The 19,608-nt window shown below is 45.8% G+C and overlaps 1 protein-coding gene across 14 annotated transcripts in view; it reads right to left on the bottom strand.

Annotated features, from left to right (window-relative positions):
- The window catches only part of RAPGEF1 (Rap guanine nucleotide exchange factor 1), a 138,654-nt gene that overhangs the window by 82,066 nt on the left and 36,980 nt on the right, over positions 1 to 19,608 (bottom strand). Inside the window, exon 1 of one of the 14 annotated variants that reach the window (XM_038548962.1) lies at positions 14,276 to 14,330. The exons of the other annotated variants lie outside the window; for them this stretch is intronic. Within the exon in view, the coding sequence (XP_038404890.1) occupies positions 14,276 to 14,315 (40 nt within the window). The 5' untranslated portion in view covers positions 14,316 to 14,330. Of the gene's footprint in view, positions 1 to 14,275; positions 14,331 to 19,608 lie in introns of those variants that run through there. 14 annotated transcript variants of the gene reach the window in all.

The raw sequence follows: 19,608 nt of genomic DNA, 5'->3' as shown, positions 1-19,608 counted from the left end.
AGATGCGAATTAGTCACTTTGTCCAGAGTTTTATTTCTAGAGGAGAGAGAGAGAGAAGAGATGGGGAAGGAATGCAACAAAGTGGGATAAGTTTATTCTGAGTAAACATTACCACTGCCCTGGGCAGAAAGTAAGCAGGGCCACAACACACCACATCATTCAGGATCCTGGCTACAATAGGAAATGGAGTCCACCCTGACCTTTGTCCCTTAGGTGGAGTTGTTTGGAGCAGCCTCTGTCCCTCAGAGGAACTTGCACGTCAGGACTGGTGCCAGTTTAGAATTCAAACAATGCTCCTCAAGGGCCTCAGGGCATATTTTTTAGCACCATGTCACCAGCAAAGCAGCCCGAGTTGGGGGTAGGAAGGCCTGTTTATTTGGGGCCAGGCCACGATGACAGGTCACAGGCGCTTAGGGACAGTGGAGGCTTTGGCACACAGGGGCTCTGTCAGCCTCGGCTACACTTGGCCCTGCCCAGGAACCCCGAGAACCCATTATTTGTCAGACTACCTTCTGGACTTCTAGAGGAAAAACATTTTCACCTGACAGCAACACACGTTTATTTATTTCCCTGCAACAAGGGAAAGAGAGGAGAGCCACAAGCCCCAGCACTCTGGAAGGCACTCACTGGTCAGCGAAGGAAGTGAAGGGACAAGGGTCACCTAGAAAGTCCTTCCCCACCCCTATCACCTGGGGAAACAGGCAGCATCTGATAACAGAGCAGGCACCGTGGGGCAACCACATGCCCTCACTCATTCATTCATTCCACACATCTTTACACGCCAAACATCTACAAATTGTTAGGGTCAAGAAAGAAGCAAGACATGGTTCCTCTCTCTATGCAGCTCCTAACCCCATGGGGGAGAACTGGGAAAGTCCTCCATCAGGACACAGAGTGAGGAGTCTCAGGATGGAGATTGGCCCAGCAAAGGCTTTTTGGTTGCTCACAGCCCTGTTGGAAGGAGGACAGCTCTAGGGGCCTGTGGAAGTGCTCTGTGGCCCAGGACCTCCCCGAAAGAAAACCCAGCCTACTCCTCAGGGGAGGAGGAAGGAGCTGGGCTTACAAGAACAGCTCCAGACTGCAGGCATTTCACGTGGGGACCAACAAAAAGCATCAGAGTCAGCAAGCAGGTGCTGGTGTGGAAAAGGCCACAAAAGTCTCTGAGCACCATAGAGGGATCTGAAAATGACCACTTCTTCAAAGGCATACTTCTGGCTTCCCAGGCACATGGGTTGAGGGCAGTAAGGGGTGGGGGTGAAAGAGAGGTGGCCTTTATTCTCACCCAACCAGAGGCAGTGAATTTTTCTCTAGAACAAAATGAACAAAAGGTCTTTCTCAGCTGTTCTTCGATGAGTGTTTCTCCGTAGACCCTGGCCCTCTGTTCCTGGTTCTCAAACATGTTTGTAGCCAGGGCACCTACTCTGGCAGAAATATTTATTGTGTATGATGGTCCAGACATATACGGGGGAAAAAAAGAAGCAATCCCACTCTGCTCTATACGTTCAGAATCAAGTGTTGACCAATTCCAATCTCTCCAGAGTAATGGCTAAGGTAGCACCCCGGGGAGGGGCCAAGTGAGTGGTAGGGCTCTCAGCTTCCATGTGGTGTGAGAATTTGAAAGGATCCTGAGTCAGCCTCAGACAGTAGTCTCCTCTGTAGTCTCCTACAGAGGAAGAGGAGGCCCTGGGACTGGATGTGCCCCCAGGCTAGGGCCCAGGGATCCTGTACCAGGCCAGTCTAGGGCTCCTCCCTCAGTAATGGCTGAAAAAGTATCATCCAACCTCCCAGACATTTCTCCTCCTCATGAGACAACTTCAGAGTCATAAGTAAACACACATAGAGGGCCAGAAAAAAAGAGCCCGCTCCAGTACTGGTGACAGCCAGCAATTCTCTGTGAAATACTTAGAGCCACAGGCAGTCTCATCACCCACCAGAGGCTCTGAGGGCCTTCAAAATTCTACGACTAAAATCTGAAGTTGTGCTGTTTAGTCAAAGCCAGAATTTCATTGGCTTAAAGCCTGACATCCAAACCAATTCATCTCCAGTCAAATGCTTCAGTCCCGTGTACAGAAGGCATTAGGTCCTGAGTAACCACATAGCAATGGCTGGGACCCGTCCTACACTGTGAGTGTCTGGGGCTCATCTCTGGGCACCTCATGAGCCTTTTTCATTTAATCCTCACAGTGACCCACCAAGGTAGGGAAACAGGTTGAGAGGTGAGAGACTCTGGATATGAACCCAGTGTAGCTTACACACCAGCCCCAGTCTCCTCACGTGGCAGAGAGATGTAAGTAAGGACCCTAAAGACAGTTCAAACAAAGCAGAATACGGGCTCAGGGGGAAGGAGGACTCATTCATTCTTTTGTCCCGAATGAATAGTCTTATTGTCTCTGGGTCAGTGTTCCACTTCTTACAAACCAGCACCGACAGAGGACTCTGTTTGGCTGTGTGCACCACTACCTTGTCCCTCCCCCCAGCCTCCAACTTAGATGGTGCATCTCGGCATAGATTCCCCTTCCTCTTTCCAAAATGAAAGCTTAGCAAATATGTTGTTTATTAGATATGTTCACAACTTTGATCCCCAGGCAAGCAAGTCACCACAAGAGCAGAAGACAAGACTTTCAGGCCAGCACTGCTTATAAAAGTGAATCATACCCTTCTGGAAAAGTCCAAAACCAAGGTGGCTCCCTCACAGCAGCAGCAGCAGCAGATCAAAGACCTTCTCACTGTGCTAGCTCCCAGGCTAAAAACACTCCTAGTGGTGAAATCTCAGGCAGTCTCTTAGCCTAAGGCGGAGAGGCCAAAGGTATAGTACCAGCTCTCTCACCTTGGGAGGTAGGATTATAGATGGAACCCAAGATGCTGTTTTTATTTTATTCTTTTTAAAGATTTTATTTATTTATTCATGAGAAGCACAGAGAGAGAAAGGCACAGACACAGGCAGAGGGAGAAGCAAGCTCCATGCAGGGAGCCTGATGTGGGACTTGATACCCCCGTCTCCAGGATCACACCCTGGGCTGAAGTCTGCGCTAAACTACTGAGCTACCCGGGCTGCCCTCAAGATGCTATTTTTAAACAACTCCAAAAACAATGGGAGAATTGTATTTGAGTGATGGATAGAATTGTCATTTGGCTAGGAAGCATTAGAAAAGGACTTTCCAAAGTCAAAAAGGCCTCCCAGTTCTCACGAATTTATACCTTTACAGTCTGGGATTAATAACAAAATGGGATCACAGTACATGTTTTTAAAAGACAGTCCTTGGGTGCTTGGCCATCATCTCCCTTCCTAGGTCTTAGACTCAGTCAAATAATATTCCTTTAACTCTCTCCAAAGTCTCTCTCTTGTTCAGAACCCTCCAAAAGCACTCTCCATTCCAAAAAGTGCCTTTAGGAAAAATCCAGTTGCTTCATTCTAGAATCCTCAAAGCAGGACACACTGCATTTTTCAAGAAGGAATCTTGTTCTCTTTCCCTTGTTCTCTCTGAGCAGCTGTATCCTTTATGTACCCCTAGAATTGAAGTTCTCTGTAAAGGACCAAATCTTTCCAGAGGCAGCGGCCTCCGTGTCAGCACGCCAAGGAGGAAGAACAAGCACAAGCCACATGGGAGAAACAGAAGGAGGCAGAGACTGGTCTTTTCAAAGTCAGCTGCTTGGAATTAGAATGGGCTTTCCTGGTGCAACAAGGTTAGAAATCTAACTGGGGCCCCATGGCCACCGACCCAACGAAGCACAACTTGGCTGAGCCCCTTCCACTGGACACATGCTGGGCTCTGGGGTCACCAAAGACCTGGCCATGGCCCCATCTGGCCCTGGAACAGGAATGTAGGCTCTTGCCTTCACACAGTTTATAAGCTAACAGAGAAGTAATGCCATATACCCAGAGCTCCAACACCTAGCATAGCAAGACAAATGCTTTAAAAATAAAGGGTTTACTTCCTGGAAGATACACAAAAAGTTCATGAAGAAAGCCCTAGGGCTGCAAGCCGAGCAGACACTAATGGGATATGACCATGACAAATGTGAAGAGACGGAGTTGCCTTGGGTAAGAGGCATCTCTGAGAGACAGAACTGAGTGAGCCTAGCAGAAAGGGCACTGGCTGCATGCATGGGGAGACATGTGCTCTATTCCTTCTGCTCACATTTACTCCCAAGTCATGACCCCATTAGCAGGTACCCAAACCAATTCCGTGAATTAAAACAGGAAACTGAATAGAAGCGATCAGAGGGCACCAAGGCAGTAAGACTAAATATCATTTCATGACATTTATTTCCATTACAACCAATCTGAAACACTGAAGGCCCTTCTCCTTGGGGAGAGTCAGATGGAGGACTTTCTAACTAGGACATTCAATGTCCTAGTGAGAACACTGTAAGTCCTCCTCACTAGGATGATGAGGAGCTGCTGTAGCTTAAGGGTTCTGCAGGGGCAATTAAGACCATAAATCCAGTCCTCTCCCGGAGTCCAGGACACTGGTTGAGCCTCCTACTCTGGGTCTGGAACTAAGGATCATACACAGGTGCAGCACCGGCAGGTGGGCCATTTCTAAGGTGGTGGCGATTGGTAGCTTTCCAGCCTTTTTTGACCACAAACCACAGTAAGAAATACTGTGATCAAGTACACAAAGCATATCAAAAATCTAAAAGACTTAAATTCTATTTCATTTTGTAATCCTATGAATTAATTCTATGACCAAATAGTGTCTTAATCCTCCCCCCAATTGAGAGTGAAGGGGAGTGGAGGGTCTGGGTCATTAACAGCAGCATCTACACAACTTGGAGCTGGTTAGGATATCAGGTCTCCACCCCAACTCCCAAGCCAGACCTAATGATTTAAGATCTCTAGGGGTGAGGCCCAGGAATCTGGGCTTTAACTAGTCCTTCAAGGAAACAAAGGTCTGGGGGAAAGAGATAAACTGTTAAGAAATCCCAAATCTTGAGTGGGAGATAGGGAGGCTCTGTAAGCTCAGCAGAGCCAAGTGCACACACAAAGTGACAGGCAGGTATATTCTTTGACTCTGACAGGGAAGTTCAAATCTCACATCAAAACATTCCTTGGGACAAGCTCCTTCTGATAGGGAGATGGATATGTGAACACTGTGCCTAGAACAGGTCTAGCACAGTCATGGAGCTTGAGGGGAAGGTGTGACTACTAGTCCCAGCCTCCCCAGGGAAGAACATTTGGCTGAAACACGTCTCTTTGTTACAAGGCTCAGAGCATAAGTAAGCCAGTTAATATTTCCTGAAGACCTACTGTGTGCACGAGTGCTTCAGACAACAAATTTCACCCAGAAATGGTGGACAAAAGTGATCAATCATTGCTCTTCCTTTTGCTGTATGCCATACTTGGCTGCAAGTATGGCTGTGCATCTGGCTGCAATAGTTGTTTAGTATCTACTTTGTGCTGGAAAAAAATGGTTTTTGTTCTCATTTCTCTAAGGTAGTGACTCTCACGAGGGTAGATATGTGGATCAAAGGCAAGGTGTCTGTCATAAGCATATACAAAACAACTATATACGTCCACATTTGCAATCAGAAGAAAGCAAACCTGGAGCACCTGGGTGGCTCAGTGGGTTAAGCGTCTGACTCTTGATTTCAGCTTAGGTCATGATCTCAGGGTCATAGGTCAGGCTCTGTGCTGGGTGTGAAGTCTGGTTAAGATTCTTTCTCTCCCTCTCCCTTTGCCCCTCAACCCCCGGCTTGTGCATCTCTCTCTCTCAGAAAGCAAACCTGGACTAAATATGCAGATGCTAAAAGGGGAGGGGCTGAGGTGTCAGTGTCCAAGATTGGGGTTGGGTGAAAAGCTACCATGCTGCTAGGGCACTGGCCTGAACTCTGCTTAGAAGGTTGGGTCCCCTATTCTATGGTGACCCCAACTCATGAATTAATGGTTTTCTTAGTGGAAAACATAAGTATATTTAAAGTCCTTAGAATGCATTCTAAGTTGATAACCACATTTTTATATTTAAGATGGAAACCCTGAATTTTCATTCAGATAGATAGGAAAACAAAGCCAACGAGGAAGGAAAGGAATCTGCTGAGGACCCGGCAGGCCCAAGCACAGGTTCCTATTACATGGTCTGTGTGGGGTCTGTGAAACCATTCCTTAGGAAGAAGGAACGGCAGGGGAAGGTCCCATGGTGTTCAACCAAGAATTTCTAAGAGCTACCAAGTGACCATGGAGAAAAACATGTCACTTCATTTTCTTCCAGGAGCCTGGGCCTGTCTTGTACTCACCCTGACTTAAAATTCCTAAAGACAGTTTTTGTTCTGTCAGCCACAATGTCCTCAGAACTAAGCACACCTTAGTAATAAAAATATGCAGCTTCCAAAAAAGCTAGTGGATACGTTTGAAAAATGCATGAAAACCAGTGGATTGAATCTATAATCTACCCTCTGTAGAAAGTTGGGCACATTTTTGAAGGTCACCTTTTAAAGTACTTTTGGTTCCAACTCTCTTTACAAAGTGAGTATCACCACAAAGCAGGGATTGAAATATATTTAGTTTCTTTATAATAATATTTTTATATTCTTTGTGATGGAGGCTGAGTAGTATTTTTAAATTTTTCATCAAAACAAAAATATTAGCACAGAACGATGTGTCCTGAACCTCAGTTGAAGCCTGGCTGCTTCAAACAGGCTGGCCACTTTGTCTTCAACACTCGTTTCTGTGGGCGGTAAACCCAAACCCATCCATGGCCCGGCCAGTTCTGAAATGCTCAAATCAGTAGCCTCTTTTGTCTGACCTACTGGAACACTGCTTGGCCTTAAAATTCTGATCTCTTACCCAAAAAAGGCAGCCTGGTAAAACTGAGCTTATACCTCTGTGCTATACAGCTGACCTTGAGCCAATTCCCCCAAGTATGAGAGGCCCCTACTCAGGCTGTTCCCCAAGCTACAAAGAAATCTAGAGCTCCACACTTAGTTTAAGACAAATGTTTTCTCCTATGTGATTTTCCCCTTCTAGGGCTGTAGCCATGAGTGGCACATGGCAGCGATGTGACTCTTCCACAATAATATTATTCTACAATAACTCTTATTCAATAACAATATTATTCTACAATAACTCTTCCAGCTCAGGCATGGTAGAGCTTGGGGAAGTGTGAGCCCTTTGATGACATCCAGTCTGGTGAATCTCAGGGTCTCCTGGTACTGCCCCACCTGCTCAGGTTAGGATGGCCTCCACACGGCCCCATGTGAAGAAGGCTCCCTATACACAAAGTCCAGTCTGAGCTGGGTGTGTGCCAAGGAAAATCCTGTCACATTCCCTCTCTCTTTTTTGTACAGAAAGGAACCAGTGGAGGATGACTGTATGAGGTAATACAGCCTCGTGCATTTTTCAAGCCCTGAACACTTGGTGCCCAGGATATAGCACAGTCAGGCAGACATGACACCAATGCTTAGGAGGAACAGGGAAGAGACCTGAAACACAGCACAAGTGTGATGATGGCTACAAAAGTGGGCTGAGGCCCCCTTACCCAACTGGAGAGCAAGCAGTGAATGTTTGGAACGTGGTCTGGATGCCCCCAGAGGCCACCAGGGACACTGATGAGAGGGTGGGGAGCAAGGCAGGCAAGGGTACTGTAAAGGCATCTTTCATGTGGGCACCCACACTCAACCCCACAAAGAAACTGCTTTAAACTGAAGCCTGAAATACTTGCAGCAGTTGGCCAGATTTTCATTTTCTTTAGAGTGTGTATGAGGGGCAGGGGGAGAGAGGGTGGACTGAGGAAGAGTGTTTCTGGCAGAGGGAAAAACATGTTTGGAAGGCCCTGGGTCAGCAGGATCAAGGTGAATCAGAAGACCTGGTCAATACGGCAGAGGGAGGGAGTGAGGAGAGGGAACAGGGCCAGCTGGGTCAGGCAAGTAAGTCCTGCTGGATCCAGGAGCCTGATGGCTTCCCCAGTGGTGCTGGGAAGTACGTTCTATATGGGTGATAGAGCACAGAGTTCGATGCCCACTGTTCTTCACTGGCTATGAGAGTTAATTCAGAAATCTAAACACCCTATCTACAGGGTTTTGAGAAAGCAGACACTGTAAGGTCATCTTCTTTTCAAAAAGATCATTTACCAATGTGCTAGTGATGTTGAGACAAAATGAACTCCCCCCAACCTTGTCTTAATAGCAAATTGTCACAAGGCAAAATCCAAATGTGCAGGCACGGTCCTTATACTGACAGAGGCCACAGGAAGTAAGAGTAAAGAGCAATTTAAGGCAAGTGTTGGTCAAGTATTGCCTATAATGCAATCTATTCCACACCATGTTCTTTTTTTGTTTTGTTTTAAAGATCTTACTTGAGAGAGAGAGAGAGAGAGAGAGAGAGGAAAAAAGAGAGCAAGAGTGGTGGGGAGAAGCAGAGGGAGAGGGAGAAGCAGGCTCCCCGCTGAGCAGGGAGCCCATGACCTGAGCTGAAGGCAGTCGTTTAACCTACTGAGCCACCCAGGCACCCCTCACACCATGTTCTCCTTAAAATAGCCCACAATTTATTGAGTACTTACTCTGCCAGCCCTGACAGGAGGACAGTATTTCAATGCCATTTCACGATGAAGAACCTAAGGCTCAGAGAAAAAAACCAGGCCCAGAGTTATACCGTGTCTGGGAAACAGCCTGCGCTCAGACTCCACTCACTGGGACTACAAGCTCACTCTCTTCCTCATGACATTAAAGTGTCTTCCTTCAGTGTCACCAGTGAGCACGTCTGTAAGAGTGGAAGGTGCTGGGAGGGTGGCTCTAGAGTACAGTACACATGATGGATGGGAAATGAAAGAAAAGCATGAGCAAGAAATGCCTACAATAACCTCCTCTACCCAGACTGAACAGCTTCTGCTCCAAGACTGCCTGCCCATCAGAGATTCTTAGCATCTCACTCAGAGGAAAGAGAGAAGAGCCAAGAGTAAACGAGCCTCAGAAGTCCAGGGATCTGTTGAGAGTGCACCTCCCACCCCAACCTCAGTGCTGCAGGGAAATCACCCATGTAGGTGGCTGACTTCCCCTTGAGGTACTGTGTCCCATCCACAGCTGACCAAGCACGAGAGCTGGGCTAAAATCTCTAAGCTGGGCAAGAGACTTCAGGAACACAACTGGCAACAATGAGAGAGCTTTAATCGGTTTCCAAACGAACCACTTCCTTTTGATGGGTGGTGGATGTCATCTGGTCACAAATGTGCAGCTGGTATAGGGCACATCTATAGAATTAACTAATACCTGGAACAATACCTCTTGTCCCATCCCAAAATTGTCAGTTACCTGGAACTAAATCCCAAGAAAGGAACTAGGGCATGTGGTTGCCTTAGCAGTTTGCCATTTTAGGGACATCAGAATACAATTCTCTCTCCTGGAAGTTAGGAAGTGAGAGGCTGGTTTTTAGTGTAGGTCGTGCCACTAATTAGTTTGGTCAGTTAGGCAAAGCACAATTTCTCTAAGTCTCTTTTCTCATCTGGAAAAGAAGGGCAGTAAGCCTAGATCAATGGTCCTCAGAAGAGTGGCCCTGAACCAATAGCAGTCTCACCTATGAAATGGTTAGAAACAGAATCTCTTGGGCCCCAAGTCATACCCACTGGATCAGAAACTTTGGGGGTGGGGCCCAGCAAACTGCTTTAACCAGGCCTCAAGGTGATTTTGACACAAAGTCTGAGACCTATACTGGCCTAGCTGATTTCCCTATTTACTTTGTTTCATGAAATCATCCTTGGGGTGCCTGGATGGCTCAGTTGGTTAAGCATCTGCCTTCGACTCAGGTCGTGATTTCGGGCTCCCTGCTTAGTGGGGAGTCTGCTTCTTCACCCTCCCTGCTCTTGTGCTCTCTCTCTCTTCCCCTCTCAAATAAGTAAATAAAATCTTAAAAAAAAAAAAAATCCTCCTTCTTTAACCTTTCCCTGCCTGTACTGTACTGACTTCATTTATCTAACAAGTACTGACAGAGTGTCTACAATGTGCCAGACACTGGGGACATGTGGGGCACAAGCCCAAGCCCACTTTGTGACAGGTACATGTGTCAGCTCGAATGATGATGGACGTAAACACGGCTTGTTTTCCAGTTTCTTTCTTCTTTAACCATGGTCTTCCTACAAAACTTACAGTATTTATAAAGATAAATTGTTCAGCATACAGGGAGAGATGCAAGGTGCCAGCAAATGTTATTATGTGGCTACTGATGAAAGAAATTAAGTATGTCCAATTAAATAAGCCTACAAAATCCACTGGAAAATTTCTAGAAGGAACTAGAGACTAACACAGATAACATTTCTTTTCTCCTAAAACTATTTTAGTGACTCACAGTGTTCACAAGTCTTGAATGTTATTCTAGGCACAAAATAAAAAACTAAGTGACATTTTTAGCAGCCCATTTTGCTTTGGGAGGTATACACAGGAAATGCAAAAGCAAAAACAAAAGCTAAAATGCTCTACCCTAAGAGGAAAGACGCAGCCAAACCACCTTCACGTTAAAAATGGAACAAAAATTAGCTTCCTCTGTCACGCCTAGGGGTCCTGCTAAAAGCATCTGCCAAGAATTTTCCTCTTCTCCCTTCTGTCCAGTGACCATGGAGGGCAAAGGAAGCATGGCCAGGAAGCAAAGAGGTGGCCCAGCTGTTGGTGTTCGTCGGGAACACACACTGTGGAGTTGTCTCTGATCTGTGCCAGTCCCAGAGTCAGTCTTGGTCAGAAGGAAATTGTCTTCAGTTGATACTTCAGTACCATGGAATTGGACTCCTCTGAGTAGAAGCAGACATCAGAGTTCTTACCCAGCTCTTGTCTACATTGGTCAGAATGTACACCTGATAACGGGCATAACACACAGCTGCTTCTACCCAAAAGCGGGGTCAAAGCAAACCACAGAACTAATGCACAAAATGACAAAGCAATTCTCTCCCTAACTGTATGTATTTCTTTAGGCAACACTAACCACAAACAAATAAGAGTGTTTAAAAGAGAACAGAATCAGAAGCTTGGAACACAAGATTTATTACAACAGACCCCCTGCTGATTGGCTCTGAGTTTCCTAGTAGTGAAGGTAAAAAGGTAAACAAGAGTGGTTAATCTGACCATTCAAAGAAAATATGAGCTCAACAGATGAGGGACACTTTTCCTGGTATGACATTCCAAAAGAACTTTCAGGGAGGAAAGTAACACTGTGAATTGGGTCTTCAATCTTGGTTTTACCCTACCTGCAATGTTCTTTAAGCAGCCATTTAACATCTGTTCTTATTTAAAAAATCAATAGCCCAAGCTAACCAATTAGCTTAACACTTTCACTAGTGAATACATTTCTCAGGGAATCTCAATTATTAATACAGCCCTGTCTTTTGTGTTCAACAGCCCCGAATTAATACAGAAACAGCCCTAAAGAACTAATGGATACAGAGGTTTTCCCCACCTATTTCTGGCAGAAGTGAGAAGTCAGTCACATTGACACTGGATTCCGGGGCCTCAACTCAGTGTGGTTAAAGCACAAATGACTATGTCCTGACATGGTCTGTGCCCACAGGATGGAGCACACTCCGGGTACTGGCAGACCCTCAGGGTGCGGAAGGCAGCTCCCCTGGAGGCCAGCGCCCACAGCTGGGGAAGGTGGGGCAGGAGAACCAGGAACCCACTTCCTCCTCAGAGAACCTTTCTTCAAGGAGCTCAGCACTCAGTCAGGCAGGCAAGATGACACAGCGAGGCTGTAGGGGTGGCTGTACCATTTACCCAGCTTATGGGGAAAACTGGACAAGGAAGCTCTCTCTAGAAGGGCAGTGGATAGACAAAACAGATCGGCAGGCTCCGGACAAATCACAAGGTCAGAAATTCTTCAGCCTGAAGGAGCGTCACGGGCAGAAGAGGGAGAGTAAGAATGCCACCGTCCGTATGGCCCCCACGTACGGCTGGAAGGACGGCTGCCCTTCGAAGCTCCAGTAAAGAAGGCCCAAAATAGGAGCTCGAGGGGGATGAGAAGGGAGCGGGAAGTGGGGGGGCATCTGGGGCTAACGTTGGGAGCACAAGGCCAGGCCCCGTCCCCCATGTGCGCTGCGTAGAACGCTGGGCGGGCTGGTGCGGGGCATCCACCTCTCCCACCATGGCACAGACCAGGCATCAACAGGGCACCTCTCAGCAGCATCTCGTCAGCCATCCCTTGTCGCTGTCACAGAAACCACTGTAGGAGCCAGCGGTGGATCCACCGGCGAGACAACACAGGGACAAGGAAGCACTATGGGCTTGCCAGGGCCGTGACCAGAGTTCCCCTGGGAAGGCGGACTGGTGTGGGCTCGGTGTCCTGGCTGTAGGCCGGCCTCTTCCTGAGGGCCATTTTATCCGAGTGGGAACGGCACTGTTGGGGTGAAGTTGTGTGGTAACCAGTCAGGGACAGGACTGTGGGTGGGACTTGCAGTCCGGCCTGGCTCCAGTACTAACCAGCTCTGAAAAAAATGGCCAATTAGCTTAACACCTTCACTAGCAAATGGAGACAAACTATGGCACCAACAACAATGGGCTGTTGTGCATAGTGAAGGAGAAAACGTTTACCTGAGAATTAAGCTTTTTTTTACGTAAGTAACCACAGCACTTGATGGTCCTGCATCTGCTAACCTCTTCTGCCACAGCACAAAATAACAAATACCAAGTGATATTTTTAGCAGCCCATTCCGCTTCAGGAGGTCGACAGAGGAAAAGTAAAAGCAAAAGGCAAAAAATGCTCTACCCTATGAGGAAAAACTTTCTAGGGATGCCTGGGTGGCTCAGCGGTTGACTGTCTGCCTTCAGCTCAGGGCATGATCCCTGTCCTGGGATGGAGTCCCACATGGGGATCCCTTCAGGGAGCCTGCTTCTCTCTCTGCCTGTGTCTCTGCCTCTGTGTGTGTGTCTGTTATGAATAAATAAAATCTTTTTAAAAAAAAAGGAAAAACTTTCTAGACGTTCTCTGATTTTTAAAAAGCAGGGGGTTAACCACTACACATACGCAGACATACAATACATATATGGTTTTTTTCTGAACCGTGTAAGAGTAAGTTTCACACATACCATGGTGTTCCCTTCAATTCTTCAATGAACACTTCCTGCGAATACGGATATTCTTTTATATCACTGCAGTGCAGTTGTCAACATCACTAAATTTAACGTCATTACAATACTTTTATCTAAGCTACCATTCATATTCCAATTTGGTCAAGTGACCCAATAATTTAAGGACAACTTTCAAGGGGGAGGGGGGCAAACTGACTGCAAATTCCTGGAATTAGCTTGGATTTTTATAATGTTCAATATGAACCAGTAACAATAAACTCTTCATGCTTTGTATTAGTTTTCTATTGCTGTATAACAAAAACCATGTACATTTATCATGTCACTCTTTCTATGGCTCCAGGTCTGATGATGTGCATTTGGATGGGTCCTCTGCAAGGCTGCAGTCAAGATGATGGCAGGGCTGAGGTTTCACATGGGGGCTTACCTAGGGAAGGGACTGTGTACAAGCTCCCTCAGGTAGCTGGCAGAATTAATTTCCTTGCAGCTATAAGGTTAAGGGCTCTGGCTTATTGCTATTTGGAGGCTAGAGGCTGCCCTCAGCAACTTGCGACATGGAGCCTCTTACTTCTCCAAGGGACAATGTCTCCAGAGTATGTCTGCTAGCCAGAGTTTCATATAACAAAACGTAATCAGGGGAGTGACAGCCCGTACCTTTGCCATATTCTATTGGTTGGACCTATTCATAGGTCTATCCACACTCAAGGATTAAACAAAGGTGTGAACATGAGGAGACAGCAATGATGAAGCCATCTGAAAGTCTGTCTGCCACATGATTATAGTTTCTTTACAACTAGCAAATCAAATCACACTTATAAAAATATATATATAAAAAAATTAAAAAATATATATATAAAAAACCCACAAATCCCATTTATAAACTAATGCAAATAAAACTAAAATCTTCCAGACAGTGAGATTAACCATACTGGTTGAACATATGGACAGGGACACCTGGGTGGCTCAGCGGTTGAGTGTCTGCCTTTAGCTTAGGGCGTGATCCTGGAGTCCCAGAATCAAGTCCCACACCAGGCTTCCTGCATGGAGCCTGCTTCTCCCTCTGCCTATGGATCTATGTGTCTCTCATGAATAAATAGATAAAATCTTTAAAAAAAAAAAAAACATATAGACAATGGTTTTTTTGAGACTGCATCACCAGTATAATATGAACACAGTGTGGAGAGCTGCAGGACACTGTTTTAGGTTCTTGTTCTTTACCATTTTTCTCTACTGAAATCACTCTGATGTCATTTTTAGCTTCTTGGTTGTAGAATCACATCACCTGCAAGTCTGCTGTTCTTTTCTTCACCAGCCCACCACATTTGAAGTACAAAGAGTTATATGATGGATTCCATTGATGTCAGATCAACCCAATGATGTGCTCTTGAAAAAACAGCAAGACAGAAAGAAAGGGAGAGGAGAAGGATAAATATTTTAGGCAAATCACTCTCTCTTCAGTTAATAAGCATATGACCCCAGGTGACAGGAAGGCAGGAGAGGTGCCGTGTGACTGGTTCCTTGGTTCCTTCTTGCCTTCTGTGGTGTGAACATCTCACCTCACTAGCAGGACTCTGGTGTTTAAAGATAACCGTTTTGGGCAGCCCTGGTGGCTCAGCGGTTTAGTGCCACCTTCAGCCCAGGGCCTGATCCTGGAGACCAGGGATCAAGTCCCACGTCGGGCTCCCCGCATGGAGCCTGCTTCTCCCTCTGCCTTTGTCTCTGCCTCTCTCTCTCTGTGTCTCCCATGAATAAATAAATAAAATCTTAAAAAAAATAAAGATAATAATTTTATTTTTAGAACATGTTGCCTAAATATAAAATGAATTCCTACATTTGCTCAATGTTAGAATCAGCAAACATTTTCTTTAAAGGGCAGGAGAGTAAATATTTTCAGCTTTGTGGGAATACAGTCTTTGTTAAACTACTCAACTCTGCCATTTTAGTGGGAAAGCAGCTCAGATGATTTGTAAACACATGAATGTGGCTGTGTTCCAATAAACTTTATTTACAAAATTAGGGAGCCAAGTGGATTTGGCCCTAATGAAGGGGGTAAGGGGTGCTGACCACTGCCCTAAAGAAATAGCATCCTATTTTAATTTTGAAAGATACCTGATGACCTTGTTAGTCTTCAACTGGGATTTTCAAGGGTAATTGTGACTATACAAAATTATGGCCTTGTGTACTTTTATTCAAACCCAACCCTTCTGCTTCTATCAAGTACAACTCCACTATACAACTGGGCATCGATACAAAGAGCTGCCAGACCAGCCCTGGAATCAAGGTAAAGTCGCCATGCAGACCATCTAGAATATGTTCTACTCCTTCTGCTTAAGCAACAGTTTCCTTTTGGAAACATTCCTGGACTAGGTAACTAAGTCAGAGATCCTGTGGCCACCCCACTGTACTGCTGGTTAGGCTGATGGCCTCTCTTCCACTGGGCAATGAGAGGCATGACTATGTCTATTTTGCTCACCGTTGTATCCCCAAGAGCCCAGCATAGTGCTAGATACATAGAAAGTCCTCATTAATATTTGCTGAATGAAGGGAAAGATTTGGTCCCATCACATGCTTTCTCAGCCCCCAGGAACTCTTGATTCTTGGCACTTAAATGTAACTGCTCAGGCACACTGTAATTATTTAAACTATGGCGGGGGGGGGGGGGGGGGGAGGCCTCTGGTTAAAAGGAAGATACAGAAGAAACCAAACATTTCAAGTGCTGAGGTTCAAAACCATATAAAAGTAATAAAATTACTAACAGATTAGTTATGTTTATTTTTTTAAAAAAAGAGAGAAACAAAAACAGGCCCCAAATGGAGTCACTAGCCCCCATGATGGCAAACCAGGATGCAACATCAGGAATGTGACCATTAACTACTCAATCAGGAATTTCCTGATCAGCCCTGGAAAGGTAATCTGCATGACAGACCACCCTTCCCCCAAAGGAAGGTGACCAATGCCTGAAACAATTTTCTTTTCTTTTACTAATAGTTTCCTTGTCCCACCCTACTCCTGCCCATAAAAGCCTTCCATTTTAAACAGCTCCTCTGAGCTCCTTTCTATTTGCTAGATGGGATGCTACTCATTAATGCTCAATAAAAGCCAACTAGATCTTCATTTACTCAGTTGCATTTGGTTTAACATGTTAAATCAAACGTATAGCCACTGGCTTCTCAACAAGACTGGAAAATTTGAGAAGACAAGCCCAAGTGATGGATTCAATTAATAATCAATTCTGTAGTGGCCAATCAAGTAACCTCCGCAGGGAATTCTCTTCACCCTCCCCTCATGCCTGTTCTCAGTTGAGTAAGTTTCCCTTAGATTTCATTTTTAAAAAATTTCTCAAGAATAAAGTGTAAAATGGTCTCCTCTACTTTTTCTCAACTGGAAGAAGCAAAGAAGATACATGGAAAGCTATCAGCCTATTTATACAACCAGTTTCTAGTGATGCTTTTTAGAACTCAGAGCGTGCCCAGTTTCTCTTCGGGTCATTCATCCAAGAGGTCTCCACCCACATGACTTAAAAGTAGTAGTTAGTTTTCATATAGATAGAAAAACCAACTTGTCAATCTTGATACTCCATCATGGGTCCCAATCACTGGATGGCAACACCCTGGTGGTTGCCTGTAGCAAATGTTAGTTCTCCAGAGAAGCACGCTCGACATAGCAGTTCTTCCGATAAATCATGTGAGTCACTCATGAATGGAGACTTCCTGGGACCTTCTAATGGAAAACATTCTCATTAGGAGCCCAATTGCCCATGAAAAGAAATAAAAATGAGCCATAGCCAAGACTCTTACCCCTTCTGAAGGTCAGGATATGCACCGTTATCTCCCTGGGCAGAGCTCGGTAGAGGAGCTGCACCGGAGATGTCATGCCAGGCAAAGGGAGGACTTCTCAAGATGGGCTTGGAGCACTATCCCTGCAAGTCACTCCCTTTAACAGCCCCTTCACATCTCACAAGTTAAGAACTTCAAGGAGAACTAACTTGCAAACACCTGCAACTAAGAGTTGTTCCTGTGGTTAACAAAAATAGAAAAAGCCCTAAAGGAACCATAATTCACTGTTATTTATTTAAACCAAATAAATAACAAATGTGTTTCCTCCCAGCCTTCTGATCTCAGTGGATGGTGACCACCCATTAACACAAGCCAAAAATCTGGCTGTCATCCCTGACCCACTTCACATCCTGTTATCCTTCAGATCCCATCGTTAGCAAGTTCTGTCCATTCACCCTCCAAATACCAGTCAATCTGTCCACTGCCACCACCCCGTTCACATGGCATCATCTGCTAGGATGGCTCACTCAGCCGCCAAGTCCTGTCTTGCTGCTTCAGAGCATTCTCCCACTGAAGTTGGGGTAATCTTGTCAGAGCACAAATCTGATCTCCATTCTCAATCTTTTACAAACACACATACATCACCTAAAACATTTGATGGCTTTTTGTCAACAAAGGCTCCACATCACCTTCCACCGAGTGCACCTCCCCCACACCCCTTTGCCTCAGGACCTTTACGCATGGTTTCTTCATCTAGACAGTGTCCTCCCCCTCCCCCAACCACATACACACACACACACACACACACACACACACACACGTCCACCTCACTTCACCTGGTTCACTTCGACTTAACTCTGCAGATCTCAACTCTGACCTTCCATAGTAGCTACTGGTCTGTAATTATGAACCAACCTGGGAGGCTGTTGGGTTTCTGCCTTTCTCAACTAAGGACAGTTAACAAGAGAGAATGAAGCCTAAGACCATAAGGCATCTTCTGGATGTAATGATAATTCTCCCCCCTGTATCTACAATGACACCAGCTGTATACCATCCCTGGAAGATCTGAGAAAACAGTCACTCAAACAATTCTGTGTTCTGTGGTTCAGATGAGGAACTCAGGTTTGGAAACATTTGTGCTTAATAGTATCTGACACAGAGCAGGTGTTGTAATAGTTGCTGATAGAAAATGAAAAAAAGAAATTAGTCAATGGGCAGCCCCAGTGGCCCAGCAGTTTAGTGCCACCTTCAGCCCAGAGTGTGATCCTGGAGACCCAGGATGGAGTCCCACGTCGGGCTCCCTGCATGGAGCCTGCTTCTCCTTCTGCCTGTGTCTCTGCCTCTCTCTATATATATCTCTCATGAATGAAAAAGGAAAGAAAGGAAAGAAAGGGAAGAAAGGAAGAAAGGAAGAAAGAAAGAAATTATTCAATGAACTAACCATTCAGTGCTTCAATTCCTTTCATTACAATGGGACTCCTGAGATTTCAAGCTCAAGTCACAATCTCTCAGGCTCCATGAGACACTTTAAACCATTCAGATGACACTAAACAACATACACCACACAACAGTGACCCATGGCTCAGGAACAATGAGATCCCAGTACACTTGGCACAAGCTTTGGAGCCAGAAGGGGGTGGATACCAGTTTCAGCAAGGCCACGTGGGATAACTTTGAATAAGCTTACCTCCAAACCTGTTTACTACCTGTAAATGGGGACTGATATCACCATTTTAGCCATGGCTCTTCAGCAGCAAGGAACAGAAACCCACTGAACATGTTCAAGTTCAAAAAGGAAGGTTTGTGATAAATAAGAACACAAGAAGACTCTTGTAAATCCAAAGACAGCTGGGATCCCTGGGTGGCGCAGCGGTTTGGCACCTGCCTTTGGCACAGGGCACGATCCTGGAGACCCGGGATCGAATCCCACGTCGGGCTCCCGGTGCATGGAGCCTGCTTCTCCCTCTGCCTGTGTCTCTGCCTCTCTCTCTCTCTCTGTGTGTGACTATCATAAATAATAAATAAAAATAAAAAAAAAATCCAAAGACAGCTAAACATGCAGCTGTCTGGAAGGCCAAGAATGGAGGAGACGGGCAGCCCTGAGAACCAGCATTCCTCATCTCTTGCTGCTCCCTGCTTCTCTGCACCTGCCTCATTCTCCACTGAGGCTCTCACTCCCTTAGGGAGCTCCCTCGCTCCTATAGTTTTAAATACAATCTTTATGCCAAGACTCCTAAATTATACCTCTAGTCCAGATCTTCCTCCTTTCAAGACTTCTATGCCTAGCCGTGCAGTCAGTATCTTCCCTCGGATATCTAGAAGGCACTTTTTAACTGACCTCCCATCTTCCTCCACTGGCCTTCCCTAATGAACTGATGGCAACTCCATCCTTACTTAGCTGCTCAGGCCAAAATCCTGAGGTCGTCCTTGACTCCTCTCTTTCTCCTAACAACCCTCACCCAAGCAGTAAGAGACTCCTTTGGCTCTAGTCTTCAAAATATGTTCAGATCCAACCACTTTCCACCACTTGCACTGCACAGGCCTGGATTACTGCACTTGCAGCCAGCAGGGCTCCCTGCCTCTGCCCTGGCTCCCCTTTCTTCCCTTGCAGATTGGGGATTCCTAAGATAGGGATCTCAGGAAAGCCTAAGTCAAATTATCTCACTGCTCAGCTCCCAACTCTGCAACAACAGCTCCTTGCTTCTCTCACATTAAAGTCAAAGCCTTTACAACGGTCCTCCAGGCCTGATATGCTATTGTTGTCTGTTCCAGTCCTACCAGCTTCCTGCTATTCCTTGAACACACCTATCTAATCTCCCTGCCTGAGAGGCTGGTCCCT

This window comes from Canis lupus, chromosome 9 (assembly GCF_011100685.1).
Source record: "Canis lupus familiaris isolate Mischka breed German Shepherd chromosome 9, alternate assembly UU_Cfam_GSD_1.0, whole genome shotgun sequence".
Taxonomy (NCBI): Eukaryota; Metazoa; Chordata; class Mammalia; order Carnivora; family Canidae; genus Canis; species Canis lupus.
Note: the sequence above shows the minus strand (reverse complement) of the source record. Positions and strands in the feature narration are given on the sequence as shown.